Below are 25,684 nucleotides of genomic sequence, written 5' to 3' on the forward strand. Positions count from 1 at the left end.
GCTTAACAGATCAAGACCCCTGCAGTGACTTAGCAATGATTCCACATGAAGTGAAGCTTAGGTGGGAGGCAGGTGCCTTACTGCCTGGCACGTCTGCACATGGGCAGCCAGCCTTGGAACAGCTCGTCAAGGTAGGAAAAGGCTGGTTCAGCCATAAGAGCACTTAGTTTCTGTAGTGTTTTCCTGGACTTGGAGAAATTTAGTTCTCCTAAAGTAATATTTTAATCGCCAAAGTAGACACGGTGGAGCTCTTGCTAAGTGCTGATACAGGGTGCAATAAAGTCTTTAGCTCCTTCATGAGCAGCTGAGTTCATGCGGGATGTTCTGTGGGGTCTTCGGGAAGATGAAGCTGATGCTGTGCTGAAGCACAGACAGATCAGGTTTTAAATGCCTGATTGTTACCGTGCCCTCATTCGTATCATACAGTACGGATTTCTTTGTCAATGATTTAAAAATGCATTTTAATATTACACGGGATACAAATATTTATTTTTCTGATACATTTCTCTCTTCCTGCTTTCCTACCATTTTTGATAGGTATTCAATATATTGGAAACACCAACAAACGCCCTCGTGCCTTAAATGAATAGGGCAGCAATTGTTTTTCGCAGAGGGAACAAGCATGGGTTCAGACACAGGGTCTCAGGAAACCATCGACAACCAGGGCACTGAGAGTGGACCAGCTACAATCCAGCACCTGAGCCTGGTTCCCCACCTCTCCCCTGAACAATAGTTGCACTGGAGAGGTTAAAAACCAGACCGCTCTTTGCTTATTTATTTGAAATGGAGAGCTTATGGAGAGCTCTAAGCACCCTAAAGGATCATTAATAACTGCAGCACAGCTGTGAATTTCCCTCTCTGTTATGGCTGCAGATAAGCAGAACCCATAAAAATTGAGCCCGATTAAAAAGAACACAACCACAGCCACAGACGTGCCCTTCCCTGTGCAGAACTGGAGGGGGGTTTAAGAACCTCAACAACTAAGCTTTGCTAATCACTCATGACTAATGGCGTTTCAAACATCATCTTCACTGCATTTGAGCCGGGCGAGAAATGTCATGGATTCCTCTGAGGCTTGTTCTGTCTTTGCCTACTAGTGTGGGAGGGACGGATTTAGAGGACACGCAGCACAGAGGCGCTACCCACTCTGTTCAAAGCTGACCCCAGGGGCTTGCAAACCTCAAGACTCTTAAGGGGAGGAAGAAAAAACAGCAAATGGAAATATCTCTCTACAGGGAGAAGGAAAAATGATAAGATGTTCCACCTCTGTAATCCAAAAGGAGGGATTGAATTCTTCTGCTTACAGACCTAAAGATGAATCTTGCTAACTTCAAAGCCATGCACTAGAGGCAGCAAGAGATACCGGCTATGCTCCTGCCTGTACGTGCTTCTGGTCATTCCTGCTTGCAGAACTGAACAATTTCTTTGCTAGTGCGTTGCCTTTCGAGAAGTGGGTCTGGGCTACAGTCACTTTGCAAGGCCCCTGTGTGACGGAGAGCCAGCCAGCGCTCAGACTGCGGGCAGACCAGAGCAGACGGACAGTGCTCAGTTTCGATCGGGAGCCAAACCTCCAGGCACCCCGCAAGTGCTGAATGCAGGTACACAGCGGCATCAGAAGAGACTGTGCTGGAATGATGGCTGACTCTGCCCTTGATTGGCTTAGAGTAGACTTGGTAGTGTAGGTTAATGGTTGGACTGGATGATCTTAAAGGTCTTTTCCAACCTAAACGATTCTATGATTCTATGATTTTAGGCCTTCTCAGTGCAGCCTGAGGTTTCCAGGTATCAGAAAGGGGTGTCAGACAGAGCAACACATCACCTGTGGTATCTGCTGGTGAAAGCTACCTTGTAGAGTCCAGCATACCAAGGATATCAGGGTGTGATGAGAGGCCAGGTCATGGGGGTAATGTGTTTTTAACACATTAGCTCACACTTATGTAAAAACAACAGCTGATACCTGACTAGCAATACGCTGCACTGAAGTCTTAATGTGTATTAGCTCAGCAGTGTGAAAAGGTGTTAAAGGTGTTAAAACTGCAGTTGGCCTTCTCTGCCATAGCTTGCCAATGTTAAGCCCACGCACGCTTTATGCGGATGCCCACAGCTCCTTCTGAGACACTACTACTGTATGCAGATGGAGAAATTAAGGGTACATCTGCTTTTTGAGCTGCGGGCTTATGTGTGCTTCCTCTGTCTGTGCTCGGACGCAGGTCAGCCAAAGTCAGGGACCACGCCAGCGTGGCTCCGTGCCAGGGCCGTGGTCCTGTCCCCGCGTGGCGCAGTGCCGCCATGGCCCAGCAGCTGCCCGGGCAGGGAGCAGGCATCTGTCCATCCGTGTAGAGGAGGAGTGTCCGTCAGAGCCGCAGGGCAGCAGCACCTCACGGCTGCCTTTTGGGCACTTGCACCTGGGCTTCCCTCCTGCAGAAACCACGCGTGAGGGGCGAAGGGCGAGCTTCTGCTCACGGCACGGTCAGGCTCTGCCATGGACTAAGCGCACACGGGACGTTTTGAGGAGAATTAGGAATCAAATTAGTCTTCCTCTCTGCTAAGATTCGAAGGCTGTATATGGCATCTGTGGTGTTGCTGCTGCTGCTGGGAGAGCCAGAGGCTAGCACCACGTGAGGCTGGCTAGTCTGCTAAAGGCAGGGAGATGTGTGGGTGGTCCCACTCTGACAGACTGCGGGGGCTGCCTGCGTTCAGAGGACTGCTATTCTTTACATTCCTGCTTCGTTCCTTCATGCTGTTTTACATATTGAAAGGTTTTTATGAAGACCTTTTTTAACCTGAGTAGAGTTTTAAAGGCTGCAAGGTCTGGCTGCTCTTTCCACTCCCAAAGCATCTGTAGGTACAATTAAGATCTGTGTTAAACCTACTGTCGATTAGCCTCAGGGACGTGAAAAGCATCAGGCCCGGGGAGGGAAGGCTTTCCCTGGCTGAACAGCGAAGGAAGAACAGCAGCCTGCTTTAAAACGGAAAGAAGAAATAAAAGCCTACAGAAAGAGGCTTACCCTACAGAAAAGACGCTTGTCTCGTGCTCAGCAGCCGGTGGGTGCGAAGCCCTGAACGCCGGCCCCGCGGGGTGTGCGCAGCGGGAGGTGCTGCCGCTCATCAGCCCGAGCGCAGGGCACGTCGTTAGCGCGTGGATCGCTGGAGGCCAGCACTTGCCTTGCTGGCTTGCTTTGCTGGTTAGATTTAAATAGTCATTCAGTCGCCCAGACTGAGAATGATGCAGCTACTTCTCTATTCTAAAATGTCCAGGAAAAAAGCTTTACTTATTTGCTGGTTTTATTCTGTCAAAAATTTCCACTATGTTAGAAATTTCTCTTAGTTTAAAAAAATAATAGTGCTTGAATTGGTAGGTTGTTTTCTGGTAGGAAGAAGAGTCTTATTTTGAAACCATCAGAGTGAAAGAGCAAAATTAAGGCTTTCTTCAACCTGAACTGCTGTTTTCGGATTTATGAAAAATCAAATAAATTTCGTTTTTATGGCAAATTTTATTATCATTATTAATTATTATTACTACTACTACTACTACTACTACCACCACCATTTGAAAATTGCTAACAAAACACAAGCCCCTGTAAGCTCTTCTCTAACAAGACTTCTGGGTTCTCCTGTCTGAAGCAAAGGAGTTTGGGAAGATCTGCTCAGCCAGAACTCCCTGCCTCCAGGGCTGCCATCCCTATGCTGCCAAAGAGCAAGTCCTTCTCTGTACCCAGGTTCATCTGTACAGCCCCTTGCAAAGCCACAAGGAAAGGTCCGAGAGGGCCAGCTGAGATTGCCCTCGACTTTGGGGGGCCCTGCGGCACAGCAGACTCGTACGCCCTCCAACCAGCCTGATGTGGTATGAGACAGGGGAGGGAGAATTTCCAGTGGGAAGTATTTTAGTGTGTCTATCCCCAGGTAATGTGTAACTCTCAGGACTGTTCCAGTTAGCCTAGTTAATGCAGAGCTCCGGCTAGTCTTACCGGAGTCAGGGCTGTGCCGGCCAGCCTCAGGACACAGCACTGCTCTTGCTTTGGGTACAGCTCAGGGCACACTGAGCCCTGTCCCACCCCTCCTCCTCCTCACCATTCAGAGCCCAGCGGTCTGGAGGCTCCAAGGACTCGGCTGCACTTTCTGTCTTGACTCTACGCTGCATCCCGCAGGAAGCAAGGGCGACAGTAACAACGAACTGGCACAAACTAAACATTAATTACAGTTAATTAGGGTTTTGGCATCAAAATGCCAAGCTATTCACTTCCTATGACTAATTTTGGAAAAGAGTTGTATGCATGGGGCCATGCAAAAAAGGGCACAGTATTCAAAAAGCCTGGTAAGACCTCTCAGGAACGTGCTGTATTTGACAAATGCCTAGTCGCTGTTTATCACTTGAGACAAATGCAATCTAAAAGATTGTGTTTTCTGCCACAGCTCAGTTCAGCTGCTGGATAACTGGTACCAAAACCAATCAGGCCCCTTTTATCCCCCCATGCCTGTCTTCCATACATGCTAATAAAGGCACTTAAAATCTAATCTCCCTCTTGTCTTCCCGAAATGGAATCCAGAGGAGTCAAATATGACAGTCGTTTTGCAGACAAGGCTCACGAGGCATGAGGGGAAACGTACAGTTTTAGCTCCCTAATAGAGTTTTAAGCCCCTGAGAGAGAAAGGAAAGTCAGCACGTAAATGAGGTGCTTGCTCCAAATAATTAGCACTTCTAGAGCACTCTTCATCTTCAAAGGGCTTTGTGCACATCCTTGTGAGTGTGGTACACAGCCCCCTCTCAAGAGACGGAGAAAGAAGCAAAGGCTATTTCACGATGTTTGCAAACAGGGCTAGGAAAGGGTCTGGAGGTCTGGTGAGGTTGGTACTCAAGAGTTTAGGGGCTGTTTCCCTGCTTACAGAAAGCCAGGTGGATTTCTGCGCAGCTTGCCAGCACAGTAGTTTGGCTCGGCAGGATGGGGAGCTGGCTCAGCAGCGCCGGGCTGTAAGCATTAACCTGGGTCTACAGCCAAACCTCAAGGGACGCATCTGACCTTTGAATAATTGAGCACTGCAGTGAAGAGGCTTCAGTAACTGAGCTCGCAGCGTGAGAAGAGGAGCTGTTGGGGGTCAGGGAGGGAAAGATTCCTCAATTTTTCATTAATGCAAAAACACAGATGAAAACTCTGCTTCAGAATACAAAGGAACAGACCTTTTTGCAGGGGAAAATAACGATGGTGGGGAAGGTTTGGGGCTGTTTTAAGGTACCGTCTATGGTGCCTGCGAGGCTGGTTTTTGCGGGTGTGGCAAGGTCACAAGTATGGTCGGGCCAAGAGGAAGTGCCTCGGGCTCAGCTGGATGCTAAGGAGGCAGAGCTCTCTGAGCTAAGCTCGTCTCAAGGGGTTGTGGAAAAGGCAGCTGCAGCCAGCCTGTTTATCGCAGAATCATAGAATGGTTTGGTGGAAGCATAGAACGTTTGGGTTGGAAGGGACCTTTCAAGGTCATCTACCCCAACCCCCCTGCAGTGAGCAGGGACAGCTTTAACCAGATCAGGGTGCTCAGAGCCCTGTCCAACCTGACCTGGGATGTTTCCAGGGATGGGGCATCTACCACCTCTCTGGGCAACCCGCTCCAGTGCTTCACCACCCTCATCGTAAAAAACTTCTTCCTTAGATCTAGCCTGAACTTACCTTCTTTTAGTTTAAAACCATTGCCCCTTGTCCTATCGCAACAGGCCCTACTAAAAAGTCTGTCCCCACCTTTCTTACAAGCCCCCTTTATGTACTGAAAGGCTGCAATAAGGTGTCCCCAGAGCCTTCTCATCTCCAGGCTCAACCACCCCAACTCTCAGCCTGTCCTCACAGGAGTGGTGTTCCATCCCTCTGATCATTTTTGTGGCCCTTTATCCAAGAAAAGACTGGATTGTAAGAGGAAAATGGCTCACGTTTGTGAGCCCTTTACACAGATGGATCCTGCATCATCCAGCAGCTGCACAGGCTAATCTTACTTGGCTTAAGTCCCCAAGGCCCATAACACACCTTTCCTCCTCTGGTGTAGATGGTCCCTGTGCCCTGGCTGTTAGCAGTAATTTCAGGTTCTCTTTTGTCATGCCTTTTGCATATGGTATGATGATTTTTTTAAATTAATAAACTGTTTCATTGCTTGTCAACAGCAAATATATCAAAAAGACCCAATTACAGTTAGTACTCTTGATATTTCTTGAACCACACACAGGAAAACTGAGAGTTTAGGTTTCCAATGCAGTGTAATTATGCTTGGAATTGAACTAAACCTTTGCTTCAGAGGTTCTCAATGTACTTGTATTCTCTAAGAGAGGTAACACTAGGTAACACTGGTTTCCCAAATTGCATAACTGAGGCATAAGGAGTTCAGAGGATTTGCAGAGTGTCAAACCTCAACGCAACAGGGAAGTAAAGATATAACCCAGGGGTCCAGACCCCTGTTTACTTTCTCTAAGCAGTAAATTTCCCTCCCTCCCCTTAGTACAATACTACAAAACCACTGTTGCTTATATAAAATATTTCAAAGTCAAACAGGCTACCAAGTATATAATAAGGCATCAGGACTGACTGCTCCAGAATAAGAAAGCTTTTGCAAATCTAGCAATTACTTTAAAAAGACCGATTCATTTGAAAAGAACTATCTCACCAAACATTTTGCAAGAATGATGATATGTTATCCCAAGGAAATTTTGAGGTGACTTTTAGAAATTACACTCAGCCATGGAACAAAGGGAGGCAATGGAAATATTCACTTCTGCTCAGATATTTTTAATAAAGGAAAGCTTGTTAAAAATAAACTGTAAAGAAGATTTGGGCGGAATCACAAATCATCTCATTAGCATTTGGGGGAAAAAAAGCAAAGATGAAATATCAGCTTGTAAAGCCTTTTCTGCAAAGCCAATTTTCTCCCCCTTCCATCTGGTTTATCTGTATTCCAAAATTCTCATTTTCAAAGAAGTTTCTAAAATGGCAATTCCGGACTGTTTTTGTTCTTACTAAACAAAGCAATGTACACCCAATATAGAAATATAAAGAGGAATGCAATGAATTAGACTTTTTTTTTTTTTTGTCTGACAGTTGATTTTTAAAGCCAAACCCAGGGTTTAAAAAGGAAAAAGATGTGGGTGATTTCACACCTGCATTGCTTCTTACCCTGAAAAGCAACCATGGGGCTATCTGAGTCTTTAGTCCCTGGTCAAACACAAGCTGACATCAGTGATCCAGCAAGGGACAGCATCATAGCATCAGACCTTTAACAGGAGGGGCACCCCCCAGCTCTTACAAGACTGACAGGGAAAAAGGAGACATGGCAAATGCAAAAGCAGCATATGAAGGGCAAACTGGAAATTCTGCTGTAGACAAGAATTTGCAATTTGCCCAATGCCATTTCTCAACATTTTGTGGACTCTGATCTGGAGAAGAGCAGTAAAAAAGCGACACTTTCCTGCAATGAAATGATTAGAAAAGCAGACTATAAAAATGGCACTACAAAGAAATATCTAGAATTTAAAGGTGGTATTCAAACAGACGATCTTTATTTTGCAGTTTATTATCTTTGAGCATAACTTTTTATGAAGAACATTAAAATGAAGGTTAAGAGAAACTTACCCCATAGACCAGTTCACCCACCATGCCATTCCATATCTTAGTCTCAGGGTCCCTAGCTCCATATTTCCCATCTCCAACAATTGACAGTTTGTATTTTATTCCAACATGTTTTGCTATTTCAGAAGCTAAGTCTACACAATATCCTTCATATCTCTCATTCCCTTCTAGTTGTTCATGGTTTTTCTTATACATTACATATGGTGATTCCTTTGAAACAAAAGTAAAGATCAAAAGAATGTAAAACACAGCTTTAAAACACACAAAACGAGAGCTGTTATTATCCTTTATATTACTGGCAAGTATTTACAGTATTTCCTGCTTTGGTACAGAAATTAGAAAGACAAACTTCCGCAGTTTAAAAATCCTTGGCTGATCCTGCAGCCACACATACTATTGATTTTACTTCTAGTGTGGGCCCACTGAAGACAACAGGACTATTCCACTTTAACAAAGCCGCATTTTTGTTTGCAGGATTAGTCCTGATTAGACAGTAAAATAGCATCACTGTAGTAATAATTCAGGTTTTAGTGTTTAAAGAACTGATATACCCAACACCTGTACCTTCAAAATAATTTTCTAAGTCCCCAGTGGCCTAGAATGGGGCTCTGATGGAGGCATTTTCAAAGCAGCCTAAGGGAAGCTAGGCTAAAATCCTCAGCAGCAATTTTTGTCACTAAATTCCCTTAGCCTTCTTGGAAAATTCTAGCTGAAATGCTGATTATATCTTGCTAAATCCATAGGAGTATAAAATACAATGCTTCAGGAAATAGCATAAAATTGGCTCATGCTTAGTAGAATTGTAACAGGCATAAAAGTCACAAACAATGCTGTACAGAGCACATCTGCTAGAGGCATTGGGACTGACAGAGGTGCTGCTGTTTAGGAGACACGGGAAGAGCTTTACTCCTTTGGAATTGCACGGGTACAGGCTGCTTTTCACCCAGTGCTAGAGCAGTTCCAGTCCTCTACACGCTTCATTGTGCCACCCTTACTCAGTCCACAGGGGCTGAGTTTACAGGAGCTGTACCTGAGTGAGGGGTACAAGATTTGACCCTAGAGCAGGAAGGTCAGATCCTGCGATCATTTACATACATGCATAATAACTTCACTTATGCGAGGTGTTTGATTGAGTTCAAGTGTCTGAGAAGCAGCAAAGTGCAATGTTGAGCTCAATGAGCTCCTCCTGCGAGCAAACTTATTGATACACATAGAAGTTTGCAGAGTCAAGCGCTCAGTACGTCTCTGGAAGATACTGAACTTTTCAGTCACTTGAAGTCACACAGTATTCAACATTTGCCTCCTGGCATGGTGTCTAACACACCTCAGGAGCCATGTGTCTTGTTTCCTAAACACAAACACACTAAGAACATAAAACTTACCAAGATGGTAGTGACTACTATAGTTCTGTTCTCCACAGATGAGGTGTCATTAGAGGGCAGCTGATCTAACGCTGGCACAAATCTTTCATATTCGTTCCAATAACCAACCTATAAAAACGCAGACTGTTACCTCATTACATACATTTACAAGGACTCTGGTGCATGAACTTGCAACAGGAACTGTCAAAACACACGGCTTATGTAACACTTATTCATGCAACATTTTTGCCATTAAAGGACTACATTAGCTTTAATTTAATTTCCTTAAAGAAATAATGTTCTCAAGCCCTTATGCAAATAAATACAAGCCAAATCTAAGTGAAAATAAATATTAAATTCTCCCTATCTAAATTCACATCATCATGGTGCCCGTGGAATAAATTGCCATGTATCCACAGCATAAGAATATGCTATAGACAAGAAAATAAACTGCACAACACTCTGAGTAAAATTTTTTGGTTTTGAAATTTTTATCCATATTCTGCTGCAGTTCAGACAGTGAATACAGTCCTTGCAGACATGCCTGAGCTAGCTTTAGAGTAGATGCACAGACATCGCTAGCAATGCAGCACAGCAGCGTTACCTTCAGTACGGGATACAAAACTCTCTGTGAGCACGAGGTGACTATTTCTCAGCTGGCTTGTGCTGACCTTCATGGTGCTGTGGCTACGTTGCTATGCTATTACACTAGTTTTTGTATCTCTGCGCAACACAGAAGTAACACTTTTGTCTGCACTGTAAACCTAGCTGAATGCCAGGGCCATGTCCAGAGGTATTTTGTTATCAAATATGTGCAGAAGAGTTTGAGTCGTCTCAACGGTGCCTAAGCACGTTAGGTGCCTACAGTCAGGTGAAATCAGGGGGATTTACAAGCCTTGGCCACACAGATTCTTCTCTTGATACTCCTGAGACCCTGTCTACCTAATTATTATTGAAATCTGCCCTAAATTTCTTTTATAACAGGGATCTAGGCAACTATCCCACTTAGGATCTATACTTTATTTAGGAGGCAAGATAATGAGTAGCAAATCCTAGTTAAAACCAAATGGATTTTCTGTTAATTTCAGAAGGTTTCTAAAATACACCGGCTCCAGCTTCACTATAGCTCCGAGGCCTGTTATGGAGAGGAAGGGAAAGATGGGGAGGAATTTAGGAGATACAGCTGAGCTCAGGACTATGCCAGCAGGTATTATGCTTGGCAGTGGAAAAGCTCCAGAAGGGTTTTAAGGAAAAAAGTGGGGTCTGAAAGTCAACATGGAAACCAATGAAGACAGTAAGCAGGGCGAGTGGTTTGGTCCAGGAACAGAATAGAACAAGGTCCCTGGGACAGGGAAGACAGCAAGAAGATGGTTTTTCCTCGGGGCCCTGTTATTACAACACCTGCGTGGTATTTTTGGGTTTCATTAGTTTGTTGGAATAAATACTTGTGAAGATGTGAAATCTGGATGCCTATCTTGAAACTCACCTTCCGTGATCCAGTGGCTTTCATTTCATACACATCAATCGTGTAATTTGTTCTCCGCCCGTAGGTGTCGAACTGGATGTTCCCTGTCATTCCTTGAACTTGCACCTTAAGGAAATAAACAGAAGAAACATTTTAATAAAAGATTCACTTTATTTTTCCCTATGTTACATTTTGCAGGAACCCACTAGCTCTAGTACAATTTTTATCTACATAAGAGACTTGCAGCACTTCCAACACAGCCTGTTATGTTCTTTGTAGCAAAACCAATCCCAATTCTCTCAGTTTCAGCTGTACAGATTCTTTGTTAGTTAGTACTCAGCTGGTGACTCACTACCGCAGAGTGAGCTGCATTTAAGTATAAGTGAAATTAGCCCTGCACGTATGTTAAATGTAAGAAAGACCGATTCTGCCGTGCTTAGTCACGCTGGGTTCACTGATACAGCATGGAGCATCAGTGAGACACATGCAACAATTCAGTGCCATTAAAGCCCTCACAATATGGTACAGAGTGATTTGCGATATGGACCAGAATCCCATATCATTGCTCATTCCAGGAAGTGCTTTATTTTAAGATCAGTCCCAGTGTAGGAGAAAGGAATGAATGTCTTCTCTGAATGAGCACAGACAATTGTCTCTATTGCTTATGGAGTTTTGGTCTCAATCGGGATGGATGGGTGTATAGACGGTAAGTCATTATCATTACCTACTCACATGAATCATCTGAAGGGGAAATATAAAGTACTTTGTTTCAAAGAAAAAAATCTTTCTTATTTCCCTGTATGAAAGGGTGAGATATTTCCATTTACCACTTATCAACACTGACAAGCTGTCATCTCAGGCAGAAGGGGTAACAGCCTGAAACTTCAGTAGGGGTAAATTAGCTTTAATGTTTAGCAAAATGCAGTAGAAATTACAGGAATAGGTGATGGAACACTAGTCAAAGGGAAACTGTTCAGGGCTGGGGACTGATCTGCTATTTTTGGTTTAGAGATGGTGCAATCAAACTTGTTATGGTGGACAAGGCTACGTAAAACAGCCAAAATTCCTTGCATCCCAAATTACCCAGTGAGCCAAATTCAGACTGACATATAAGGAGTGTGATTTTTTTTTTTTATCAGTAAGTGGATTTGAACCTTTCTTAAAATAGTTTATATCATTTCAAGGTCTGGAAGAACATGTAAGTTACTCCTGTCTCCAGAAAGCTGGAGAGGTGCATGGGACTTTGAAAGGCAAATTTGCCCCTAAGAGGTCTTATCAACTGCAGACTGAGCAAATGTATTTGTAGTGTAGTTGACATATAACTTGCAGCCAGATGTGAGTTGCTGTGCCTGCTTCTGGCACTTGCTGGAAGCTGTCTGGCTACCTTAGCACAGCAGTGACTGTATGTCTCAGCAGAGCTTGTTAGGCCAACTTCATCCTGATGCGTATGGAGACAGGAGCATTGTACACTTGACACCTTTTGACTTCAAATTTAATTTGTTTCTATCTTTGGTGGGAAAACTCAGCACTTTTCAAAATCTGGCTGCACCGAGGCAGGAAGACTCACCAGGACTCAGAACGCTTCTGGTAGCAGCGTGCGGAGGCAATCACAAATGGAGTGACTATTTATAATTGCCCCGATCTGTTCAGGTGAACTGTCTGCCACCGATCTGATGTCTTAGAATCAGCTTTAGAAATACAGACACGCAGTTTTCAAGGCTGCAGGGAAGCAGCCTCAGGTAATGCCTATTTCCCTTTTGCCAGCAGGATGACTACAGTGTGGCACGGAACCTTCTGCTGGCACAGGATATTTCAGGGACGTCTTGGAAAAAATATTCTAATCTGAGTTGTTGTTACAGAGTGGAGAGGAAACATTGTTAAATCAAGTTTTTTTTCCTGAAGCAAAGATTCAAGATCATTGTCTGAATAGAGGGAGAGAGTGTGATGGACAGGATGGGGTCTGGAAGGCAGTGTGGGATGATCTTGGGTAGCACTTGCTGGAGGCGTATATAAACCTCACTTAGATGACTTTGAATAGCTAAAACAAAACAAGGCAACCAGCTGAAAGTCAAACTTCTGCATTTTTTGCCAATCATGAGTTTGGCGTTGTATATCTTATGAATTATGTTTTTTAAATAAATTCTCCTGAATAAGGGAGTTTCCTGTAGCAGTCTTGGTTTTCTTTGTTGACATGAATGCCTCGTATCTCATTCGGAGGAGTTGCATGTTTTGTTTGTAACTGAGTTCAAATGGACAGTACAAATTCTTTAATGACTGTGATGGCTGAATTTAATTAACTTCTTTTCAAAAGCGTGTAATACTACATTAGTGAACGTGAACGTAGGGCATTTGTTAGGAAGTGACATAATGGCATAAAACCAGCTCTGGCAATGTGAGACTAAACCATCTCTCTCACTCTTAAGAGTGACATAATCTGATTATAATTTTCTATAACTCATTATAACCTTCTGATATAATCCTTCCAATTTGGTAATTGAGAAAAAGCAGTAATTAAGCTAAGTGTATGAAGGCTGACCTAGGATTTGTTTATACCTAGCAGGGCTTAATTCTGATCTCACTCACTCCGGTTCTATGCCTGCATTAATATAATCAATTCTAACACGTTTGTTTTGGAGTTATTTGAGCCAGATCAAAAGCAGACCAAATTCTTGTCTCTTATATCTACAAAAATGTTATCCAATTTTTCCTGTTGTCACTTGCTTTAACACACACAGCAGTCTAAAGAGAGTTAAAAATCAACAAAATTAGAGACATAAGTGAGGGAGGATCCCATGCAGTAACTAGAGTTAGGGATAAAAAATAGGCCATGCACAAGGTAATCAGGCTGAGTGCAAAGTTATGCCAGGAATCAGAACTGAGGCTAAACTGTGTCAAGGTTCAGGCTGGTGCTGAAATCCAGCAGTATTGCTATGACTGACAACATTTTTTCCACTGCTTTAAACCAATCTGAGTTGTCTTTTTACTGGCAAATTATCAAAATTGCATACATGTGTTTAAGTTCATAAATACACGTATCCCTGCAAGATTTACAATACACATGCTGAGGACCCAGTCTACTTCTGTTAGTCAGATTTGCAGCCTGAGCCTGGCTTTAGAAACCCCCAATACATGTTCGTTTGCAAAATGGCTCATCCTCACTCTCACATGAAGCTTGGATGTCACGGGGGAGTCAGACTGGAGGTGCTCTGGTGCGGACAACCAGGCAGCTGCTGCACCGGTGCCACAGGGATGTGATTTTGGCCAAAGTTTTGAGAGCTAATTTGTTATGCCTTGCCCTCTACTGAATGTCTTTCAGCCACCCTTTGGAGTTTGTCATTAGAGTTTCTTTTTTTTTTTTCTTTCTTTTCCTGAGGAGCTGCAGCTGTTTGTGTGAGTACAGGAACTCTGTGTACATGGAGTAGGATGCAAGTTCAGTCCCAGCGGAACTGCTGCTGTTGTGGAATATACACATTCATTAGCTGGCATGTTTGCCCTTACCATTTTCAGCGCTCTTTCTATATCAATTCCTTGGCTCCACGGTACTGCAGGGTTAGCCAGGCAGTCTCCAGCACTACCTCTCCTGGAGACATCCACACGCTGTCTTCGGAGGTAACGGAAAGCCTCTGCTATGACTAGGACTGCATCATGGGTCAGTGCAGACGTATACTAAAATTGATGCAAATAAAATACGGTGACAAACTGCAATCTTAGAGTTGTCCCAGGTTCATCAGGTCTAGCCCTTCTCTTTGTTAAAATACTCTTAGAATCATGCTTGCAAGCCCTTTTGCTTGCTCTGTCTTGCCGCAGGTGCTTTATGTAGTTTAGCAATCCACCTATTGCAATTAACAAATTAAAAATATTTTCATTTTGCGTAGCATATAGCAGCAAAATAACAAAACCAGTTTATAGTTGCATAAAGTTTAAATTTAATTGGAAGTTTGCTCATCTAAATGAGATCACTACAAAAGTCTGCAATTCCATGCTGGCCTATAATGCTACCAATAGCAAATAAGAGCTCATATCTGGTTTTTGCTTGAGTATTCTTTTTCTTTTTAACAAGACTGCCAAGACAGACAGTTTTGAATTAAAGTTAACATAAATCATTTCTGTTTGGACCACAATCCTGATTAGGTAGCATCTGTGGCAAGGAATAGATCAGATTACTTTTCTTAGAAGACAGCTATACAAGCAAGTAATCACAAAATACACTTTAGGCATTACATCTCCTTGGTAACTGCCCATCTGCCTTCTCTTACTCCACGGTATATCTGAGGAGGGTGGTAAGCTTTGTGTAGCAACAACTCTTGAACAAAACCCCCAGACTCCTTAACTACTTGTTCACGCTGCTGTCAACATCATCCATTACCTGTTGTATGTATCTGGCGACACCCCCCAATTCTGTAATTTGGTGTCACCTACGAAATGTCATGGAAGTGGTTTTTTCACATTTTTTTCCACATTTATGTGTTTGTCTGGAAGTTCTTCCCTCCCAGAGTGGCCCAGGCTTTGCATATGACATCACTGGTTTGCACTGTCGTTACGGCACACCTGTAACTTAAGGGTCTGCGCACAGGAGACCATTTCAACATGTACATACTGGGAGCAATTGAATGTGCTCAGCCTGTAAGACCAGATTTCAAACCCCTTGTAACTGACCCTCTGTATTTCCACAGCATTTGTAAGGGAATGAAGAGAAGAAAAAAGGAATGTAAGGGGTATCTGCATGTACTGGTGTGCCTGCCCTTCTTTTGGCTGGCTGTGTGATACCGCAGAGTTCCTGGCTCCTGATGAACCCTATGGTGGAGTTAGGGCCAGAAGACATGCTGCCCATGCGTGAATTAGAAAGGCGGAAATCCAAGTTTCAACTGCACGTTCAGCTACTCTCTTTGTGGATAAGACTTATTAAATTCAGAAGTTAATTCTATCCTGTAGGGCAGGATAGCACAATTAGTATTTATTAAAAATGTGTATTATCTTATTGCAAGCTCTTCAGTTTGATATAAAGCCTTAGGAAATCTGCACAGAACAAGGTGCATCTGCATGTGCAGATCAAGAGAATCGTATCTGATAAAAAAGAGTGCAAAGGTAGGATTGTGAAGAAGGTTATACAGCAGCCATTCTTACTGAGTTTTAAATGACTGCAGTTTATAAACTCTTACTGGGTGTGTGTAGGGTGGTTCCTGCTCTGACTGTATCTAGGTACAGGCATTCTTTTGATCCCGCCCACCTTTACCTCCTCCTGTGATGCTTTGCAATGATCACACTCTCCTCTTTTAGCAAGTTAACAAAGGTTATACGTCACATTCCACACAACAATATGGAATCAGATAGTAATTTTAAGGTATTTGTTCTTGTATTAAAAAAATCTTGTAATAGCTGTCCAATCTAGCACTATGTAAAACTTACACGCTGATAATTTTTTCAGCAGACTGCGTCAATTGTCAGTAACCTTAATGCAGTTCCTTCTAAGTCATGCCAAGAGAGCTATCTAATTTTCTACTTTATTTGAATTCTACTTATAAATGCATGAGCATGCAAAGAGAAAAAAGAGAGAGAGAAGGGTAAGGCTGATAAAATACAGAATAAATTAAACATCAGGGCTTTAATCTCTAGGCAATTTTATTTCCTAATCAAAAATATTGTACATCAATTTTTAAGTATGCTTTTTGTCTGATTGACAAATACTGCACACATTTCTATAATGAGTGGTACATTTGTGGAAAAGTAACGTAATCTTTGTGATGGTACCATATACTTAAGATTATTTTTTAAGAATGGAGAATAATTTTTCCCTCAAGGTAAATTGCTTTCAAGTGGAATAAAATCTTCCCAAGTTAACTTCATATATTTCAGAGCTTTTAAGATTAGTATGATACTTATCTTCACTTTTGCATCACTGCTAGGAAGCTTTAGAAAGCAGGCCTATGTCCTAATCAACAGAGAACAATACACTAATCCGAGTTTTGTGGGCCTCTGCCTTTCTTTGCTTCCTCTGAAATGCCAGCAAGACTGTGGGACAGCGTGGGATTAAGTTAATTTTCCTTCCCCATAGAACTCACATGATCCCAGGGATGGAAAAGTATGCCTGCAAATGGCATTGGCTTTCTGGCAGCAGAACTGCATCATCGGTTCCTGTTCTGTCTGTAGTCCAACACCGTGCTACCACCTACCCTGGTACCCTCCCATGCACTGGACTGGACTAGATTCTTCCTTTCTAGCTAGTATTTTATGCTTCCCTGAATTTTGTCTTACTAATATCAAGACATTACTCCTGCTTATCGGAGTAATTTTGAATTCCAAATCTGTTCATCAATTTGCATGTCTCCCTCCCAAATCAAGCCGGAAAGACATGAACTGTCTCATCGTGGCTGCGGTTCTTAGATAGGTTTGGCTTCCCTGAGACAGTCAGCATACATGATGTGGAGGACTGGACTCCTGGGAGTGACAGAATTTAAGGTCCTCTCATCCACCACCACTCCCAGCTTTCATTCACCTATGCGTATTGATGAAAAAGAACAGGCCTCACCAAAAGACGAAGAGAAAGAAGGAACATAATAGGAATATTAATAATAAGCAGTGGTCCTAGAAGATTTGATAACTTCAATCACTGGACAGAGTATCCTTGATGCACTCCTTGACTGGACAGTGAATAGCATCCCTCTCTGCTAGAGAGATGCCAAGGCAGAAAAAAATCTGGGGGAGATATTAACAGGTTGCGAGTCTCCTACTAACAGTAGCCTTTAGTTCACCCATTGGAAATTTTATTGGTTGCAGATACAATATTCAGAGTGTTTAAGAAAAGGACAGTGGTGCAAAATACGGGGTTAAGATTATGAGAGCAACTGTCAGCAGTGACTACAAGGTAGAAGTGGCTCCTCAGTGAATCTAGAGCTACTTCATCTTGCACATGAAATTCTCTATTAGCATTAAAATTGACTAGTGACCCACAGTTTTGCATCTAAAAACTAACTTAACTAGCCCCCACCCCTACCCCAAGACTAACTCAAGAAGTTCAAGTCAAAAGTTTTTACATCCACTGCACAATGACAGGATTTGCAAGACCAAGCCTTTGTCTCTGAGGAACTCCCACTGTGGTGAGCACTTGTGTCCAATTAAAACCCTCTGCCTCTTTCGCTCTTCTGGAAGGGCAGTGAATGTTGCAACATATTTTAATCAGGGATCTGTATCATACACATGCACACACCTGAGGTTAAAAAAACCCAAATAATTGTTAAAAGCATTTCATGCAGTCTCCATCATTCTCAAGGTAAAATAAATACCTTTAATGGTGAGTTTTTGGCTTCAGGGAATTCTCTCTCATCGAGCCTCACCCAGCGTTGTAGAAACTGTTGAACCATTGGGTTTTCATTATTAACAATCTGGAATCCAGTAACGTTGGCACCTCCATGCATTACTCTCTCCAGAACAATGTCTGTGAAACCCTGGGAGGACACATGTAGAAAACAAGGATCACTGCCATCCAAAGTCTTTTTTCTTGGCTCAGTTTTACCTGCTATAAGCATAGCACAAAAGCAACTGATTAATTTCCCCCTTGTTAGCTGAAAATATTCTACCAAGGAGACAATTACTATCACAACTGGGATTGTGATAGCAGCATAGAATAAAATTTAAAATGTCTTCTTGTTCAGACCTTTGTGATAGAAAACTGCCTTGCTGTGTTGTGGCAACATGGTACGTAATATTCACTGGTCAGACAGAAAACCGTGGGGAAACTTGAAGAACTGCTTCCTCTTTTCTCCTCATCATGGTGAAAACAGATCAAAGACCTCAATCCCATTTGTACAGTGAAGCACGCATGAAGGTTCAGCGCTGGAAGCAGAAAACCACTTAACGCCCATATTGTTCTGTGGAGGCAAGGCGCACACCTCCTTGCTAGGCAGTTCTCTGTCAGCGCATCGCTTAACATTTCACTTGCAGACAGAACGGTACGATTCTCTCCCACTGTTGTTATTTATACCTGAGGCAGTAAATTGGTGTCTTTTTGATTAGTATGACTTGATTGCAGTCATGTTTCTCTCAATGTCAACGGTTACACATGCTAAAAGGTAACCCAGAATAAGAACCCCTGTATTTCTATGCACACGCTAATCAGTGAGATCATGACTGGTTCTTATAATGCAAAATGACACATCTTAAAGTCATACAGTACTTATACTAAATAAGGGTATTTTAGAATTTGTCTTTTCTGCTTTACTCACACCAAAACATGGATACAGAAAATCTTCTAAGTGGAATTGCTAACTTGAAAGTGTGAGTTTTGGAAAAATATTTTTCCACTCACAGTAGAAACAGAACCCAAAAATTAGTCTTGCTGCAGGATCAATTACAATATAACACTTTTTCTAAGGAACTCTAGCAGATGGTGCTTCAAAGACATCATAAACATCCCTGAAAGTCAATTCTAGAATCCAGAAGCAGCTCTGATACAGATAAAAATGTACTGTCTTGTCCTGGTATGTCAACACATATACAGGCACCACCCTGCTCTCTGAAATACAAAAGGACAGCTAAACAGCCTGGCTGGTTTACTTGATGGAATTGTTCGAACTTGCAGCTTTTTACCACTTATTTTATACACAAATATGCAAAAATTATTCTTCCTGGAGTGCTTAAATTGCAAATATATTACATAGAAGATTACGGTTATCAAGTGTCTTATTTATGAGGATAAAAATTAGTGGAAAACATACACTTAAATTATTATTTTAAAATTAGTAGAGGATATGAGCTTCTTAGACAAAAGACCATAATTGAGTTCAAATGGCTATAACATACCAGTTCTAGTATTTACTGAAGTAATTTCTCAAAATCCAAGAACTCATCCATCCATTTCCTCTTTTGCTGATTAAAGTTGCCACGACCTGAACAGAATATATTACCCTCTAAACCTTAGCTATACTTGTAATGAAGAAAAGTTCTTACCAGGTTAGCTAACATGTAGTGATAGCCTCTAGAATGTTTGCCGAGGATTACAACCTGTGTGAAGAAAAAAATTACATATTATTCGGTTGTAAGAGGATGACTCTTCACTAGTGGAAAACACCAGGGAATTAACATTTTGGTAATCCTTTATGCCCAATCCATGGGCAGCACGAGTATTACAGACTTGGGGCTTTACAGATGCGATGCATTCGTTTGTGTTTTTAAAACACACAGAGTACAAAGACGGGTAACTCACAAGGCTGAGAAGACTCCACTCGCGGAGATGACCTCACCTGGCAATCTCACCCTTCATCACAGCGTCTCCCTTGCTGACCAGGTTAATTTTAGTTATCAGTTCAAGTATTTCTGCTCTGAAATGAGGCAACGCTATATCCATTTACTTTTTTCCTTCTTTGTGGAGTGTATGAGAGGTGGGTGACACAGCCCAGCCACTCACTGTGTTTATTAAACTTCACCAGCACAGCGGGGCTCGGTAGGCTCCAGGGGTACAGGGGGTTTCCTGCCATGAGAACCCTGGCCAAGCCTTGTCATATATGAATGCTTAAAGTTAAATTCCTAAAGTCATAAGCAGTGACCTTCATTGCCTTTTGACAGCTTTCAAAAGGCCTGAAAACTTGTCACTTCCAGTGCATCTAAATGGACACATCTGACCTTACACGTTTAGCCAAAAATTATACTAAATGTGGTGCTGCACATTCCACTAAACCAACATCTCCTGTCCTCCCTGACCCCACTTGGGCATCTCTCTGTACAATGGAGTCTTTAAATGGAATTGCTAAAAAAAGACAAAAAAGCAGCGGAATGAACTGAGCAGCTGGATTGTGTAAGGGTAACGGGGAGGAGTGGAGGCAGCACTGTCTGGCAAGCCTGAATTCTGCCATCCTGTGTACTTGTCCCCACTCCAGTAATACTGTGCTTTTGCAGAAAGGAGGAAAAAACACAGTTCCCATGTCTACGCAGCTAGCTGCTGGCTCACCAGCAATACCCCTTGTGCAAGATTATGCCACTGCATTTCGATTCCCTTGCCTTCAGATTATAATCTCAGTAACATCCATCCAGTTCCACAGCCGTCAGGTGGAACAATGTCCAGCAGTAAGAATTTAATTAATAATTGTGGTGATTATGTGTGTGTCAGGACAGAACCAAACTTACCCAGACTTGCTGGCTTAAACTAATAAAAGTTAAAAATAGCAAACATAATGCTGGTGCTACACCTCAGGTGTGTCACTGACTATAACCTATGAGCAGCTCAAGTGATGATGCTTTTTGACGGAGAATCATCTGAAAATCTATACATACTATACATACTTCTCCACGGTCACAGATAAACGCTCCAAATGCCATACTCTAAAAGACATCTTTTCAACATGACCACTTACATCTTTGCTAAAAACAGATGACATTTGAGTCATCGACTTTAGATATACTGCTGAGCCCGTTGAAGTTCTTGATTAAATTATTAAGTTCCCAATCGCCTCTTTGGGTTGTCTTGTCCTTAACAGATGCCATTTCTTTTAAACTCACATTTAATTCTGTAGGAATTTGCATACTTCCAGCAGTCTGAAAATAAATTGCTGTTCAGGTCCTCTTGAGAACTGTATGTACACTCTGTTGGTAGAAAGTATCTGCTTTCCTACACTCATATTTGTTTTCTATGGAAATGTGCAGGCTTCCTTCACATCATCTGGTGCGCGTGCGATTTGCATACTGAATTCTCGGTATGTTTTAATTCCACCTTAAAGGCAGCAATTTACTTTTAAAAGGTTAGAGACAAAGAAATTATTTAACAGCAATACTCTTTATCATTTTAACCTTAATAACAAATAAGAAAGCTTTTACATTTCTATCCAGAAATGTGTTTATTTAAGAGAAAAATACCACAGCAGATGAAGTCAGAGGCTGTAAGAAAAACATACATGGAGCTGCTACAGGCATCAGGAGCAATACTGCAAACAGGAAATGTAGGACTCATTAGCATAGATCAGACTCAACTTCTATCTCATCTGTTGTCACGTCTCCAAAATGACCAGAAATACGTCTGTTTAGTCCCTTAGAGAGGTCCAACGTACTACAGTCAAGCTTTAATTCATAAACCATCTTTCAGAAGTGACCTGCCAGTATTTCTACTTGTACAATCAACCATGTTAGTTTGTAATTATTTAACTGGATCTTAACAATGTTTTTAAAATTCACTACACATGCTGTCCTAAATCTTAACCACAACTCTCCTCCTCCCTCACTTTCTGCCCTCTACCAACTGTCCAGCATCTTTAATGGAGCTGCCGGATTAGCGAGCCCAGCAGAAACAATCACAGACATCATCAGTGTTACTCCCAGGGGAGCGAAGGGAGGGATAAAACTTTTTTATGAAGAAGGAAAACAGGAGTATAACAAATAAATCTTACCAACTGCTTATATATTATGAAGCTTATATAGAAAGTTGGATATTGAATAGTGGTGGTGAATAGAAAGCCAGGATTACAGGACAAGGATTTCAGAGCTACACGTCTTTGGTAAGTTTCACTTCCGAGACTTAATATTGCTTTCACCTTGACTGGAAGAAAAGCTTGTAAGATTTTATACTGAACAAAGGAGGAGTGAAAAAAAATGGCTGGAAACTATCATGAATAATTCAGACTTCTGATCCCATACAATTCTTGCCTTGTAGATAAAAAGATCATAATGTCATGTTTGATATAGAATCAAATAAAGTTTGTATTTTTAATTAACTCTTTGGATATTTCCAATTAATTCAGAGAAAAACCTAGAGGGAACATAATTAAAATGTATCTGGTTTTAAACTAAAACTCAAACCTGCTGGCCAGCACCAGGCTTACTGGAAGTACAGACCTATATGCCAGATTTGAGAAATTATTGCCAATTTTAGCTTTTCATTTGCCTGGGGAAGTTATTTTTTGAATGCAAGCATAAAGACAACTTGGTTTCCACAGCACCATCAGGATCAGCTATCTGTGCTGACTTCACTTCATGGGAACAGCACGGATATCAAGCACAGCAACAACTGTCTGGCAAGACTAAACTGTTGTGGAGCACACACTGTCTTTTCTCCTGCGTATCACATCAGGTGTTTTCTAGGTTCTATCCCTATTGATAGTGTTTCTGTTCTGAGGACGAAGTTACTTAAATCTTATCTCAGATCTGAGCAGCTCCTACCTGATACTGGACTGAATGATTGAAAAGTTGTGCCCTGTGACGCAGCAACCCTATTGGACCAGTGACACTGGCTAATTTGGTCTTCAGGACACACTTAAGAAAGGAGAGGAACAGAGTATCAGGGTGACAATCCAATTAGTTCAATAAAAGCTGAAGTCAAGGCCCAAAAAGTTCTTGTCAGTATGTTAGCAAGGATGTTTAGCTTATCTTGAGTGGCATCTGCAATGTACTGCATCTCAGCTCTGTTTCTACCATGCAAGCAAAGGTGAAACTGAAGAAGCCCTTCAGCTGGACAGCAGAGTCCTCTCCCTGGCCTCCCTCCCACTCCTGCAGACCCTTGCTACAGTGGGGGAGCTGCCCATGGGGCTTGCAGCCACTGCACTTCAGTTCTCCGGGGTCAGTGCACTGTTAACAGCAACGCAGTTACCTTCTACAGTGTTATCGTGTGAGCAAAGGTGCAACAGCATTTGACAGCCATGCATAATCATTCCTCGCTATGTTTACTTTGCTCAGGTCACCCCTTGTCATGTAAATTTTCCAGATAGGAGCAGGATAAATAGGGGAACAAAAAATAAAAGCTCTCCTGAAATGTGAACAGGATTTTCCTCGTCTAACCAGATGCCACAGTAAAAATAAGATCCCTTGTAACCTCAGTTAGATCCTTTTACTGTAAGTTTGCAGAGCCCACTCCCGTTTTCAAATTTACACACACATGCTCCTGCAGAAAGAGGGAGTTCTCTTTGAGGATTATAACCACTAGACAAGGCTTGATCTTCCCTCAGTACATTTATAAAAAATAGCTTTTTCGGTGTTATGATTTTGCCTCTTTCTATCACACCAACAATGCCAGCACCAATATATGAGGTTCCAAAGGAACTGCAATCCTGCGATGGCCAAAGATACTTCACAGCCATGGTCTGTCACAGCCAAACAAGTGATACTCGTCCTGCCTTTAACTCCACGGAAATAAAGCCATTTCTGCTTTATTTAGATGCAGCTTCCCTCATACAAAGGGTCAAAACCTCATGATTGTAATTGTACTGCAAACCCAGGGAAGGTGATTTATTTCTTCACTTAGTATTAACGGGATGGGAATCTGGCCACCAGGGAATTTGATGCTGTAAAATATGCAGTAAACAATGATTTCATTTATATGAAGAATGAGTACTATATTAAATTTGAGTTAAATATTAAATGAAGAATGCATTAAATATTAAGATGAAGATTCCACACCCGTACTGTTTGTTGCAGATAAAAGTAACTGCATATATAGTTGAGATTAATTCATCCACCATTTCAGAGGCTTCGTGTCCTTTAGGGAATGTCACAAATTCATACACAGTCCCAATTGCTGGATTTTGTGTATTTGTGCAGTATATGGACCTTAGAATTTTACTTCCATGCAACTGCTACATTATACATTTGTGACTACACCTCATAACCAAAATCCTACCTTCCTCTACAGCACAGTATCAAGATCATTTGTTTGGGCTTACAAAACATTCTTCAAACAGCTTTTGGCTCTTCTGCAATGTATCTCTCATGGGAGATAAATCCCTTAGAGAACAGGAATCTCCTAGAAGAAGGGGACAAAAATACGCATGGTGGAAGCAGGGATCTGAGATGCCTCTGAAGCATTTTATCAAAGTTTTTTCCTCCCTGGCCCCCTTGTTGTGCCCTTCTCTCCCTTGCCTCTCTCCTTGAGGATAGTCACATCAAGAGTGAAATTTTACTTTTAGGCCATCTCCAGATAGATGATGGTTGTGCATGTTAGTCCTTGGAGGGTAATTAAATGCAACATCTGAAGGCTGTATTGTACTTCGTTCTCCCTCCATATGGCTAAACTTTCTTTTCCCATAACTAATCTGACATTTGCTGATTGAAGATTGTGTAGTGGAATATGCGTTTAATTTGTGCATAAAAGGTTACATTAGCAATTACTTAGGAAAAAAATTACAAACTGCAACATAGGTTCTGAGGGCATGATACTTTCTCCTAATTTCTTTCAGTGTGATGAAAAAGTTTTCTGTGAATTTTCTGTGCCCTGAAACAATTTTCCTAAATTCATTTTCCTTGGTGTGACTTAGCAATATTGTCAGATTAACTAATCTGTTGGCACAGTTATTGTTAAAGGAAATATTCTACTGCAAAACATCAGACCCTGGAGGACACCGAGATGAAGAGTTTTATGATCCCTGGTAAGTGACATTCATAATCACAATTATTTACTCTTTAAGCTGAATAAAATTCATTAAATAAATTTTTCTTTATATCAAAATCTCTTCTTTGTTTAGACAGATGAGAACAGTGTTACATCTCTCAGGACTGCATCTCTCTTCACAAGTCATGTCCTTCAATACAAAGACCTTCACAACAAAATCAATCAAAACTTAATCTACCCTTCATCACTTGAAGGTATTTCACTAAAAACAAGATCAGATATGGGGGGTTGTTACAATCATAACAAAAATTCTTTGTAGCATATGAAAGGGACACTCAAAATTGCCAAAACCTTTGCCGCTTATTTTGCCAAGATACTCTCAAGAGAAGATACTTGTTCCCAGAGAGCTTCCTTTTAGAGATGTATTGTCGAAATTTTTAATTAGTGAATTCTTCAGCTTCTTGAATGAGATTAATAAAGTAAAAATCCAGTTGTGTTCTGGAGGAATTTTTGCAGTTGCATTTATGGAAAGTAAATGACAATTAAATATGTTACTCTGCAGCAGTGATTTCCACACATAGGTCATTTTAGGAAGGAGATCACATTTTAATTGTCTACGCAGTTCTAGTACATTCTTTGAGAAATATCCTCCCTGGAAAAATATTCGTAACGGAGTGATTACATCCAAGGTAATATCACAGAGGTCCCAGAACCTTCTCAAGCCTCTGTGAAATCTTAAGCTCAAAACTCACCTGCAAGTTCACACAGAGGCTTCAGATCTCACAGAAAATAACCAAAACCCAAATGCATACAGGAAATTTCAAATCACAATAAGCTTTCTGTGTTGAGTGCCAGAGTTGCTGTAATTCGACACTGACAAAACATGCTATGGTACTTCCCTCATTGGTTTCATCTTCTAGATCTGCTGGTTCAGTGTTCTGTCCTCTTCCCTTTCTCTTGGCTTTAA

At 41.8% G+C, this 25,684-nt stretch overlaps 1 protein-coding gene across 1 annotated transcript in view; it reads right to left on the reverse strand.

Annotated features, from left to right (window-relative positions):
* The window catches only part of GRIA3 (glutamate ionotropic receptor AMPA type subunit 3), a 156,739-nt gene that overhangs the window by 46,994 nt on the left and 84,061 nt on the right, over positions 1-25,684 (reverse strand). The window contains exons 5-10 of the mRNA XM_075720585.1: positions 19,362-19,415; positions 17,699-17,860; positions 13,917-14,084; positions 10,440-10,544; positions 8,975-9,082; positions 7,596-7,802 (exon numbers count right to left, since the gene is read on the reverse strand). Of these exons, the coding sequence (XP_075576700.1) occupies positions 7,596-7,802; positions 8,975-9,082; positions 10,440-10,544; positions 13,917-14,084; positions 17,699-17,860; positions 19,362-19,415 (804 nt within the window). The remainder of the gene's footprint in view (positions 1-7,595; positions 7,803-8,974; positions 9,083-10,439; positions 10,545-13,916; positions 14,085-17,698; positions 17,861-19,361; positions 19,416-25,684) is intronic.

Source organism: Pelecanus crispus, chromosome 13, assembly GCF_030463565.1.
Source record: "Pelecanus crispus isolate bPelCri1 chromosome 13, bPelCri1.pri, whole genome shotgun sequence".
Lineage (NCBI taxonomy): Eukaryota > Metazoa > Chordata > Aves > Pelecaniformes > Pelecanidae > Pelecanus > Pelecanus crispus.